The following is a 12,875-nucleotide window of genomic DNA, read 5'->3' on the forward strand; positions in this document are numbered from 1 at the left end:
GGCTGACAAGCCCTGAGGGGACACCCCCCTGCAGCCTCTGCCACCTGGGGGGATCCTGAGGGCTCCGGGGTGGGGACACTGGTCGCTCACCCTGCAGAAGGCGGTGACCAGCGGCAGCAGGGCGGCGGCGATGCCGTGCTCATCCATGGCCGTGCAGTCCTGGGGAAGGAGCGCGGTGACCAGGGGACGTTCCGAGGCCGACCCCTGCCATGTCCCACGGGAAGAAGGAGCCCCCCAGCCCTGCCCTACCTGGAGGCAGCAGTTCATCATGCGGATGACGAAGTCGAACTGCTGGTGGTCCAGCACGGCGCGGTTCTGCTGCACGTGCAGGTGCAGCTCCTGGGTCAGGCAGTGCCGGGCGGCCCGGCCCTTCATGGCACGCAGCACAGCTGGGAACAGCTGTGGGAACGGGGTTTGTGGGCTGGGACAGGGCCTGGACAGCCCTGCTGCCACAGGCCCACACCGTATCAGGGGATGCACTCGGACACGGAGACAAAGCAGGGCAGAATTCCAGGTGTGGCCGGAGGGACATGGCCATGGAGGAGGGGGAGGAGCCCAGGGGCACTGGGAGATGAAGCAATGGAGATGAGCTGGTGTGGAGCCACCAGCCAAAATCCCAGGAACACCAGGAGGGGGACACGTCACGGGTCAGTGGTGGCCACAGCGGTGTTGGGGAATGGTGGGACTTGATGGTCCCAGAGGGACTGCCAATCCAAATGGCTCCATGGTCCTTTTACTGAGGTGAGAGTGGGGCTCTGCTACAGAGAACAGGGACAGGAGGACAGGGAACAGATTCAAGCTGGGCCAGGGAAGGCTCAGGGGGGACATCAGCAGGAATTTCCCTATGGAAAGGGTGGTCAGGCACTGGCACAGCCGCCCAGGGAGGTTTGGAGGGATTTCAAAGCCGTGTGGATGTGGCACTTGGGAACAGGGTCAGCGGTGGCCTTGGCAGTGCTGGGGATGGTTGGACTCAGTGGGCTCACAGGGATTTTCCAACCTCACTAACTGTGATTCCACAACTTTATGACCCTAAGCCAACCGCCAGGACATGGGCACAGGACAGGGAACGTCCTCTCCACCCACAGAGGACACCGACCCCCCATCCCCAGCCCCCTCACCTTTTTGGCCTCCAGCATCTTGTTCTCAAAGACGTAGGAGATGCAGTTCCTGACCACCTCCAGGCGCCGGGCGCTGTTGGCCAGGGCGTTCCCGTTGCGCTCCAGGATGGCAGCTGGATGGAAGAGATCCCGTCAGTCCAGGCAGGGTGGGACTGGCACCCTGCTGGGGACCCTCTGTCCCCCTGGTCCAGGTGACCACAGGGCCTTCATGGGTATTGGGAGCTCCTGGGAAGCTGAGAACCCCAAGGGGGTCGGAGCTGCTGTTTCCCACGTTTTACTCCTGTGCTGTGACCCAGAACAGGGTCCCCTGTGCCCCACGTACCCATGGGGGTCCCGAGGGCACCATGGCTTCCCACAGCCCCCCCAGGACAGGGTCCCCTGTGCCCCACACACCGATGGGGGGTCCCGAGGGCACCATGGCCTCCCACAGCCCCCCAGGACAGGGTCCCCCTTGCCCCACACACCGATGGGGGGTCCCGAGGGAACCATGGCCTCCCACAGCCCCCCAGGACAGGGTCCCCCTTGCCCCACACACTGATGGGGGGTCCCGAGGGCACCATGGCCTCCCACAGCCCCCAGGACAGGGTCCCCCTTGCCCCACACACTGATGGGGGTCCTGAGGCACCATGGCCTCCCACAGCCCCAGGACAGGGTCCCCCGTGCCCCACACACTGATGGGGGGTCCCGAGGGAACCATGGCCTCCCACAGCCCCCCAGGACAGGGTCCCCCTTGCCCCACACACCGATGGGGTCCCGAGGCACCATGGCTCTCACAGCCCCCCAGACAGGGTCCCCCTTGCCCACGTACCTGGGGGTCCCGAGGGCACCATGGCCTCCCACAGCCCCCAGGACAGGGTCCCCCTTGCCCCACACATCAATGGGGGTCCCGAGGGCACCATGGCCTCCCACAGCCCCCCAGGACAGGGTCCCCCTTGCCCCACACACCAATGGGGGTCCCGAGGGCACCATGGCCTCCCACAGCCCCCCAGGACAGGGTCCCCCGTGCCCCACACACCGATGGGGGTCCCGAGGGCACCATGGCCTCCCACAGCCCCCCAGGACAGGGTCCCCCATGCCCCACACACCGATGGGGGGTCCCGAGGGCACCATGCACTTCTTCTCAGCCTTGACGGCGGGCGGGGCCGTCTGCAGCTTGGCCGTGGCCTGGTCGATGATCCACTGCACGGTGCCCTCGTCCAGGTGTGGGAAGGGCTTCTGGTGCAGGCGCAGGTGGCAGCCCTCCGTGGGCTTCTGCACCTTGTGCATGGTCACGGCGGGGTACGGGTTCTCCTGCGCGGGGACGGCTCTGGCTCAGCCCTGAGGTCACCGCGTGTCCCCCCCCAGACAGGAGCCCCCTGCCCCCTGCTCTGCTCCCAGCTGCAATCTGCAAGCCCGAGGATTTGCTCCCCCAACCCCCAGGGGGCACAGCTGTGGCACGGCCATGAGCCCAGTGCCAGCAGGAGCTCCATCCCAGCCAGTCGAGGCTCCCGGGGGACACTCCTGCCCTCAGGTGCTGCTGGAAACCTCCAGCTGGGCCAGGGAGGCTCGGGTTGGACATCAGCAGGAACTTCCTCCTGGAAAGGCTGCTCAGGCCTTGGAAGGGGCTGCTCAGTCCCCATCCCCAGAGGTGTCCAGGGAATTCCCGGAGGTGGCACTAAGGGCTCTGGGCTGGGGACAAGGTGGGCACTGGGCACAGCTGGGACTGGATAGCCCTGGGGGTCTTTTCCAACCTCTGTGATTCTGGGATTTATGATCCTATAAAACAAGGGAATGATCCTATATTTTCCAACCTCTGTGTTTCTGGGATTTATGATCCTATAAAACCAGGGAATCCCACTCCCAGGACCTCCTCACAGGCATGTGAGGATGGGCCTGACCACAGATGACAGCACAAGGAGGGACAGGATCTGTCACCAGGAGCTATGCAGGGAGGACAGAGTGACCAGGACTCCAACCAGGCTGTCCCTGCCCCGTATCCCCAGCACACCCCACTCCTGCCCGTGGGCTCCAGGACTCACATTTTTGTAGAGTTTCTCTGCCAGCTCCTTGATGTGCCTCAGGATTTTCTGCTTGTTCCCCTCCTCCGCCTTCATGCGCTTCACCTCGTAGGCCACGAGCTGGGGAGGACAGGACAGGGGTGACAGGAGCAGCTCCAGGGCCTCTCCCAAACCCGGGGCCATGCAGATCCCGCTCAGGCTATGGCAGATCCTGCTCAGCCCCACAGATCCCGCTCAGCCCCACAGATCCCGCTCAGCCCCACAGATCCCACTCAGGCCATGCAGATCCCACCCAGCCCCACAGATCCCGCTCAGCCCCACAGATCCCGCTCAGCCCCACAGATCCCGCTCAGCCCCACAGATCCTGCTCAGCCCCACAGATCCTGCTCAGGCCATGGCAGATCCTGCTCAGCCCCGCAGATCCCGCCCAGCCCCACAGATCCCGCTCAGCCCCACAGATCCCACTCAGGCCATGCAGATCCCGCTCAGGCTATGGCAGATCCTGCTCAGCCCCACAGATCCCGCTCAGCCCCACAGATCCTGCTCAGCCCCACAGATCCCGCTCAGCCCCACAGATCCCACTCAGGCCATGCAGATCCCACCCAGCCCCACAGATCCCGCTCAGCCCCACAGATCCCGCTCAGCCCCACAGATCCTGCTCAGCCCCACAGATCCTGCTCAGGCCATGGCAGATCCCACTCAGCCCCGCAGATCCCGCTCAGCCCCACAGATCCCGCTCAGCCCCGCAGATCCCGCTCAGCCCCACAGATCCTGCCCAGCCCCACAGATCCCGCTCAGCCCCGCAGATCCACTCAGACCCGCAGATCCGCTCAGCCTGCAGATCCCCTCAGCCCCACAGATCCCCCAGCCCCACAGATCCTGCTCAGGCCATGGCAGATCCTGCTCAGCCCCACAGATCCCACTAAGCCCCACAGATCCCGCTCAGCCCGCAGATCCTGCTCAGCCCACAGATCCCACTAAGCCCCACAGATCCGCTCAGCCCGCAGATCCTGCTCAGCCCCACAGATCCCGCTCAGGCCATGGCAGATCCCACTCAGCCCACAGATCCCACTCAGGCATGGCAGATCCCGCTCAGCCCCACAGATCCCGCTCAGCCCCGCAGATCCTGCTCAGGCCATGGCAGATCCTGCTCAGCCCCACAGATCCCGCTCAGGCCCCACAGACTCCGCCCAGCCCCGCAGATCCCACTCAGCCCCACAGATCCTGCCCAGCCCCACAGATCCCCCTCAGCCCCACAGATCCTGCTCAGGCCATGGCAGATCCCGCTCAGCCCCACAGATCCCGCTCAGCCCCGCAGATCCCGGGATGTGGGAAGGGCCGCTGCCCCCAGGCCCCACCTCGTCGAAGAGGTCGATGGGGCGGTAGGGAGCCCCGCGCTCGGTGACAAAGCCAGCGAAGGCCATCCCCTCCAGCACCTTGGTGAGGAAATCGTCCTCCGTGAGCCCCCGCTGGCCCAGGAACGCCGCCTGCCAAGGGAACGGCAGTGCCATCAGCAGAGTGGGTGACAACACATCATGGATGGGCAGCTGGGTGGCACTGGGACACTGCCACCTCCTGCCCTGCGCCACCTGGGCACAGGGACAGGGTTGGCATGGAAACCAGAGCCTCTGGCCCATGGCAGCAGGACAAGGGACAAGGGAAGGGCTCTGGTGTCACCTTGGCATGCGGAAGCAGGACACAGGGACACAGGGATATAGGGCAGAGTGACACAGGAACATGGGGGCACAGGGCCAGAGGGACTCTGGGACACAGGGGCACAGGAATACAGGGACAGAGGGACACAGGGACACAGGGACATGGGGACACAAAGCCAGAGGGACTCTGGGACATAGGCGCACAGTGACAGAGAGATGCAGGTTCACAGGAATACAGGGACACAGAGACATAGGGACACAGGGATACAAGGCCAGAGGTACTCAGGAACACAGGGACAGAGAGGCACAGGAACACAAAGTCAGAGGGACTCAGGGACACAAGGCCAGAGGGGCACAGGAGTCCAAGGCCAGAGGGACTCAGGGCCAGAGGACTGCAGCTGGTCCCTCAGCAGTGCCAAGATCTCCCAAAACACCCAGCTGCAGGCCTGGGCTCCCTCCTCGCTGAGCTCTGCAGGAACACCCAGGCAGGGAAGCGCTCCTGCCCCGGGAGACCTCGGCACGCTCGAGGACAAACACGGGATGCAGGTGGGCTGGCAGGGATGCTGGGGAGGTCACTGCCTGGAAAGGCAGGCCTGTTTCCTGGACTCGGCTGTCCCAGCCCGGCTCAGCCCAGGCCCTCACCTTGTGGAAGCGGATGACGGGCTCGGGGTGGATGCGGATGATGTGCAGGCACCAGCGGTAGCCCTGCAGCAGCTGAGCAAACAGGCGCAGGAACACGGCCCGGATCTCCTTGTCCTGCAACAGGGAAGCACAGCCCGGGCTGGTGGGGCTCAGGGTGTGGCCAGGGCAGCTCCCGGGGCAGGGATTTCCCCCAGCACGGGATCAACCCCAGGGTGAGGGCAGGGAATGCGGCTGAGATTCCAGGGAAAAGGGGCACGGGATTCACTGCCCTGCCCCCCAGAGCTGCACAGGGAGGAGAGGGAGCTCTGGGAATGCTGCAAGCCCAAGCATTCCCTGTCTGCTCCACCCTGGCCGTGAATCTGGAACCCACGGCACTGCAGGATCCAGCACGGCTCGGAGCAGTGGCCTGGCCTTGGATGGACACAGGGCTGGAATGGTGTGTGAGAGCCAGGATGGCCCTGGGGTACAGCCCCCCACCCAGGGTCCCTCTCCCTCCCACCACTCACCTGCATCTTGAGGGAAGAGGCGGAAATGGTGGAAGGGGGGAAGGCGAGGTCAGCCACCTCCAGCTCCGGGTCCAGGACCTGCCCAGGGAGGACACTCAGCTCAGGCTCCATCCTGTGGGAGCTCAGCACATCACTCCTGATGTCCAGAGCTACCGAGAGAACCCTTGGGGGGCTCGGGGGTCTTGGAATGTTGCCAAAAGCACTTGGTGGCTTGATTTTGATCCATCTAGGGATGTGCCACCAATGTATGAGGAGATGGAACCTGTGGGAATCACTTGGGTGTGAATGGTGAAGGGAAAAATGTAGTTACAGGGTAAATTACAGATTTTGGGGTTTTTGTACAGGGGAGTTATGGAGACAAGATGGAGGAATCAGGGCATGTCACAAGACTCTTCTTTCTTCTTCTTGTCATCCATCTTCTGGTGTGGTGTTGGCACTTGGGGATTGGTCTGGGGTGAGAGTGTATCCGGTGACGAGGGTGACAGGTATTGGGGATAAAAGGTAAATCTGATATCCGTAGTTTTTGTTATAAAAGATGTGCCTGCCTTGGGGGTGGTCAGAGTGCCTTTGGCTGCCCTGCTGGTCAGATCCAGGTCGGGCAGAGAAGGGACTTTACAGATAAGATATAATAAACAATTCTGAAGACCGAAAAACCCTGGAGTCCAGACTCATCTTTTGAGACACAGCCTGCCAGAACCATCCTAAGCGTGTGTGGGGACAGAGACAAACAGCCGAACCCCATACTATCCTGGCTGGAGAAGCCAAGGACATTGCCCCAGAGACCCCATAGCCCCTGTGGAAAAGGTCTGAGGGGCTTGGAGACAAACTATGGGGGATCAGGAATGCTCTGCTGGGCCTGACCCTGCCTTGGGAAGCATGGCTGGCACTGGGACCCCAGGGAAAAGGGAGCCCCTCCTGCTCTGCCAGGGGGACCTTCACACCCCACTGTCCCCAGGAGGAGCAGGAGCTGCTCCAGCAGTGCCTTGGGAACACAGGAGCAGCCAGGCCACAGCTGCTTCCTGCCCTGGGCCAGGAGCCAGCACCACATTCCCAGAAACCTCTTCCAAAGGAACCCCCCTGGCACTGCAGGATACCAGAGGGCACTGGACTGGGAATGGCCACTGTGACAGGGGCAGCAGCACCCCAGGGCAGGAATCACAGGGGAACCCCTGCTGCTCTACTCCCAGCTCCCATGGAAATGTGTGTCATTCCCAGGGTGCTGGCCAGAGGCCATTGGATCAGGAATGGTCCCCGTGACATGACCCCAAAGGCATGGGTAGGACCCCAAAGGCATGGGCAGGACCCCAAAAGTGTGGACACAACCCCAAAGGCATGGGCAGGATCCCAAAGGCATGGACACAACCCCAAAGGCGTGGGCAGGACCCCAAAGGCGTGGGCAGGACCCCAAAGGCGTGGGCAGGACCCCAAAGGCGTGGGCAGGACCCCAAAGGCGTGGGCAGGACCCCAAAGGCATGGGCAGGACCCCAAAGGCATGGGCAGGACCCCAAAGGCGTGGGCGGGACCCCAAAGGCATGGACACAACCCCAAAGGCATGGACACAACCCCAAAGGCATGGGCAGGACCCCAAAGGCATGGACAGAACCCCAAGGCATGGACAGAACCCCAAGGCATGGGCAGGACCCCAAAGGCATGGACACAACCCCAAAGGCGTGGGCAGGACCCCAAAGGCATGGACAGAACCCCAAGGCATGGACAGAACCCCAAGGCATGGGCAGGACCCCAAGGTAGGAGTCCTGCTCACAGAGGAGCCCTGGCTCCACTCCCAGCTCCCTGGCCACACGTGTCATTGCCAGGGGATGGTGCTGGCACCTCGGGGATGCTCTGGGGAACAGGAATGCTGTGGCACTCACCATGGACAGGGCTTCCCGTGTCTGCTGGAGCAGGGGCTCGGGGAGCAGGGAGATGTGCACACACTCCGGGACGTTCACGGTGCCGCCATCCAGGTCCGCGATCACCACGTCCAGCTGGGAGGGGGACAGCAGTGGGACACAGCCCCACCTCCCAGTCCCACATCCCAATCCCACAGGTGATGGGGAGCTATCCAGGTGAGCTGGCTCAGGAAAGGGCTGGGAGCGGGCTCTGACTCCTCCCCACCCTCCCCAAGCACTCAGCAGTCCCTGTGTCCCATCCCGTCCCCAAATCCAAGGACACACTGGGATCCCCCCCTGGGGGGACAAGGACCCAGCCATCCCCATGTGACCCAGCCACTCCCACGAGCCCTGGCCATTCCCATGTGACCCAGCCATCCCCCTGGCTAGTGTGGGACATGTGGATGCATCCCGGGCTGAGCACATGAAGCCCGTGGCCCTGGGCACCCTCAGGACAGACCGAGCTGTCACCCGAGCTGTGACGCCCACGCTGCTCGTCCCCAGCCCCCTGGCACCAGGCCTCTCACCAGCTCCTGGGTCTCCGACTGGAAGATGGAGTGGACACCAATGATGAAGGGGGTGGGGGTGCTCAGCACCTCCAGGAGCTGGGCGGGCAGGATGGGCACGTAGGTGAAACTGCAACCAGAAACAGCCTCAAAACCAGCCCCAAACTCAGCCCCACCGCAGCCATGCCAGCCCTGCCCCACATCCCAGCCCTGTCCTGGCACAGCCAGACACCATCCCAGCTCTGGAGCTGTGTCCAGAGTGCCCCTGGCACCTCCAGCCCTCGGCCACACATGGCTCCCAAAGGCTGTGGCTGCCCCATCCCTGTGAATGCCCTGAGAGGGACTGGGGACAAGGCCTGCAGGGACAGCACCCAGGGAATGGCTCCCACTGCCAGAGGGCAGGCATGGATGGGATCTGGGCAATGAGGAATTCCTGGCTGGGCTGGAACTGCCAGAGCAGCTGGGGCTGCCCCTGGGTCCCTGGCAGTGCCCAAGGCCAGGCTGGACACTGGGGCTGGAGCAGGCTGGGACAGTGGGAGGTGTCCCTGCCATGGCAGGGGTGGCACTGGAAGGACCTGGAGGTCCCTTCCAATCTAAATTATCCTAGGATTTCATTATTCCATGATACAATCCCTGTCTGGTCTTGGGGTTATAATCAAAGTCTAACCAAGGAAAGGGTTTCTAGCAGAGCCATTGACTCCAAAAGAAGAATTTCAGGAAAATTCCCCATGGAAAGAGGGTCAGGCCTTGGCATGGACTGCCCAGGGAGCTTTGGAGTGCCCATCCTTGGAGGCATCCAAGGAATTCCTGGAGGTGGCACTCAGAGCTCTGGGCTGGGGACAAGGAGGGGATCAGGAACACCTTGAACTTGGTGACCCTGGAGGTCTTTTCCAAGCTCAAGGATTCCATAACTCTGTGAAAAGGAAGGTTCCTCTGGGACACCAACAGCCTCTCTGCAGCCTGGGGATAGGAGCTGGCCAGGAACCTCTGTCCCAGCCCAGCCCTGGCAGAGCTGCCAGGAGCCCCAGGGCTGTGCTTCCACTCCCTGTGGGACATTCCCAGCTCCCAGGGTGAGCAGGGTTCCAGCCATCCCACAGGAGTCACCAGGGGGGCTTGGCCACACCAGCACAGACACTGCTGAACACCTCACTGCTGCTCACAGAACTGTGGAATCTCCTGAGTGGGAAGGGCCCACAGGGATCACAGATCCAGCTCCTGGCCCTGCACAGACACCCCAACAATCCCAGCCTGGGCATCCCTGGCAGTGCTGTCCAAACACTCCTGGAGCTCTGGGGCTGTGCCCGTTCCCTGGGGAGCTGGGGCAGTGCCAGCACCCTTGGAAAAGAGCCTGTCCTGATGTCCATGCTATCCCTCCCCTGGCACAGCTCCAGCCGTTCCCTGGGTCCTGTCCCTGCTCAGCAGGAAGGACAGAACATTTCCCAGTTATTCCCCAGACCCCGGGAGGCACCGAGGGTGGGACAGGGGCACAGCTGGCACAGCTGGCACAGCTGGAGGCTCGAAGACCCTCACCTGTACTTGAGGGGGAACATGAGAGCCAGGAGGGCGCGGCAGGCATCCGTCAGCCTCTGGTAGCTGCTGGAGAGGAACAGGATCTTGTGCTCGGTCAGCGCGGCGCAGAACAGGAACAGCACGTTGGTGATGCCTGGGCAGGGCACAGCAGGGGCTCAGCAACCAGGGGGGTCCCTCTGACACCCCTCAGAGACCCCTGATCCCACCCTGGCTGCAGCCCACTCCGTGTCCCTGCACCCTGCCAGGAGAGGAGCTCAGCATCCCCCAGAGAGCCACTCGTGGTTCTGGTCACTGTCAGGTGTGCTCCCCTCTTCCCAGAGATGCTCCATCCCTCCTGGGGCTGGTGGCCTTCCCTGGGGGCACGGGGTGGCCTTTCCTGGGGGACATAAGGCCAGTGGCAGCCCCGGGTTGCTCCTCCAGACCCCAGCCCCAGTCCCACCCTCCTGGAAAAGGGATGGCACAGCAGGGCCAGGGAGGCTCAGCAGGACTGAGATCAGAGCCACAGGCGGGAGGTGACCCGCTGGGAGGTGACCCGCAGGTGCCACGGGGGCAGGGTGGGGACATGTCTCACCGAGCTGGCGGAAGAGCAGGGCCACGCTGCAGCTGCTGACAGGCAGCGAGTCATTGATGGGGGTCTGGATCACCTGCCTGTCCCCCGCTCCCAGAGAGATCGTCCTCTGCAAGGCAACGCACACCTGGTCACCAGGGCCACCCAGAGAGGGACAGGGCCAGGGCAGGGGCAGCCAGACCCCCTGGGCACAGGGACAACCCCTGTCTGCTATGGGAAGAGGGAAAGGGAAAGAGAAAGGGAAAGAGGAAAAGGAAAAGGGAAAGAGAGAAGATGCTGCCACAGCACCCACTGGGTGCTTGACTGGGTCCCTGGGCTGGGGGGAAGGAGGGCACCTCCTGCAACACCCCCAGCCAGTGCCAACGATGCCCCAACAGCCCCGAGATCCACGTGCTGATGGGACACAAGGGCTCTCCAGGACATGAGGGCTCCCCAGGATAAGAGGGCTCCCCAGGACTCAAGGGGAATTCAAGCCTCTCCCAGGCCCTTGGAGCCAAGGGAGCAGCTCCTCTGTCCCAGCCTGGCTGTGCCCAGGAGCAGCCCCAGCTCTGCAGCCTCTCCAGTGGAAGGAATATCCTGAAAATATCCTGAGAATATCCTGAGGAATATCCTAGGGGAAGGGACAGACACGCCGGGCACAGGATGGGTGCTTCTTCCCTGGTACCACTGAATATTCCCAGCCCTGAGCTCGTTCCCACGGACACTCAAACATCCCCAGGCTGTCTCCAGGCCCCTCTCCTCCTCTTTCCACACCCCTCCAGGGAAAATGCTCCTGCAGGAGCAGCGTTCCCACTGCAGCCACCTCCTGGCAGAACAGCCCCAAAATCCATGGCTGGGCAGAGCCAGAGCCCTGAGCTGGGCTGTCAGAACCCCAGCAGGGCACCCAGAGAGGTGTGCCTGGAATTCAGCCCCTTCCCAGAGCCCAGGGACACCCTGGCTGCCCTCGGGTGGGACACACAGGGACACACACCCGAGGGTGCCCTGAGACCACTGGGACCTGGGGCTGGGTCACAGCAATTAACAGAGAGGCTGCTAATGAGGAGACAGACCCAGAGTGGGGAGAGAAAGGTGGGGAAAAGAAGATGGGAAAGAAAAGGTGTTCGTACCACGGCTTCGTCCTCCACGTCAGGCTGAGGTGGGACAGACAGAGAGCACAGTCAGTTAGGACACACAGACAGGCACAGCGGGGACACAGACACCAGCAGGGACAGTGGGACAGGAGAGGAGCCCACAGACACAGACAGGGACACCAGCAGGGACAGTGGGACAGGAGAGGAGCCCACACACACAGACAGGGACACCAGCAGGGACAGTGGGACAGGAGAGGAGCCCACAGACACAGACAGGGACACCAGCAGGGACAGTGGGACAGGAGAGGAGCCCACACACACAGACAGGGACACCAGCAGGGACAGTGGGACAGGAGAGGAGCCCACAGACACAGACAGGGACACCAGCAGGGACAGTGGGACAGGAGAGGAGCCCACAGACACAGACACAGAGTGAAAGCAATGCCTACGGCACCACTGGGAAGGAGTGCTGGACACAGCAGGAGAGCAGGAAAACCACGGGAAGGCAAGTGCCACCTGTCCCCCTGTCACACAGTCCCTGTTCCCACGGCGCAGAGCCATCCTGCCCCAGCTGGGGGCACGGATCTGTGCCAAGCTCAGCGAGCCATGGTGGCAGGAGAAGCCGTCCTGCTGCAGCAGCCGCTCCTGGTTCCGCCGGGAGGAGCCGGATCCGGGCAGATCCCATGGGAAGGGACTGCAAACCCGGGTGCCTGGCACAGCCTGGGCACCTCACTCTGCCCCGGAGCACTGGGACAGGCCTGGCTCCACCCCCCTCCACAATTCCCGGCAGCACCGCCGGCCTCTCCCGGGACCAGCCTGGCTCTGGGTGCCAGAGGGAGCCCGGAACGAGGAGCAGCACCTGCCCCAAACCCTGCTGTGACACGGGATCAGGGAGAGCCCCTCGGGGTCAGAGCCCCTCGGGGTCAGGGCACCGCGGGGTCAGGGCACCGCGGGCAGGGAACCCCTGCGGAGCCACCGGGGCCTGTGCTGCTGTCCCAATGCCCTGCAGAGCTGTCCCAGTGCCCCGTGGTGCTGTCCCAGTGCCCCATGGTGCTGTCCCAGTGCCCTGCAGAGCTGTCCCAATGTCCCCTGATGCTGTCCCAATGCCCTGCAGTGCTGTGCCAGTGCCCCGTGCTGCTGTCCCAGTGCCCCATGGTGCTGTCCCAATGCCCTGCAGTGCTGTCCCAGTGCCCCATGGTGCTGTCCCACTGCCCTGCAGAGCTGTCCCAGTGCCCCGTGCTGCTGTCCCAGTGCCCCGTGGTGCTGTCCCAGCCTGGCCAAGGCTCCTCCAGGATCAGCCTGGCTGTGGGATCGTTCCTGGCACTCTGTGCTGGGGGAAGGGGAGCTCGGCCAAGGGAAGGCACATGGGGACACAAGCACACATGCACGGGGAC

At 63.3% G+C, this 12,875-nt stretch overlaps 1 protein-coding gene across 3 annotated transcripts in view; it reads right to left on the reverse strand.

Annotated features, from left to right (window-relative positions):
* SBF1 (SET binding factor 1) overlaps positions 1-12,875 on the reverse strand; it is a 66,523-nt gene that overhangs the window by 15,890 nt on the left and 37,758 nt on the right. For all 3 annotated transcript variants that reach the window (XM_050969807.1, XM_050969806.1, XM_050969805.1), the window contains exons 6-17: positions 10,415-10,520; positions 9,844-9,976; positions 8,335-8,443; positions 7,790-7,903; positions 5,919-5,996; positions 5,413-5,526; positions 4,474-4,602; positions 3,137-3,235; positions 2,204-2,408; positions 1,119-1,231; positions 250-399; positions 91-159 (exon numbers count right to left, since the gene is read on the reverse strand). In XM_050969807.1, coding sequence (XP_050825764.1) covers positions 91-159; positions 250-399; positions 1,119-1,231; positions 2,204-2,408; positions 3,137-3,235; positions 4,474-4,602; positions 5,413-5,526; positions 5,919-5,996; positions 7,790-7,903; positions 8,335-8,443; positions 9,844-9,976; positions 10,415-10,520 — 1,419 coding nt within the window. The remainder of the gene's footprint in view (positions 1-90; positions 160-249; positions 400-1,118; positions 1,232-2,203; positions 2,409-3,136; positions 3,236-4,473; positions 4,603-5,412; positions 5,527-5,918; positions 5,997-7,789; positions 7,904-8,334; positions 8,444-9,843; positions 9,977-10,414; positions 10,521-12,875) is intronic.

The sequence above is a fragment of the Serinus canaria genome, chromosome 1A, assembly GCF_022539315.1.
Source record: "Serinus canaria isolate serCan28SL12 chromosome 1A, serCan2020, whole genome shotgun sequence".
Classification (NCBI taxonomy): Eukaryota; Metazoa; Chordata; class Aves; order Passeriformes; family Fringillidae; genus Serinus; species Serinus canaria.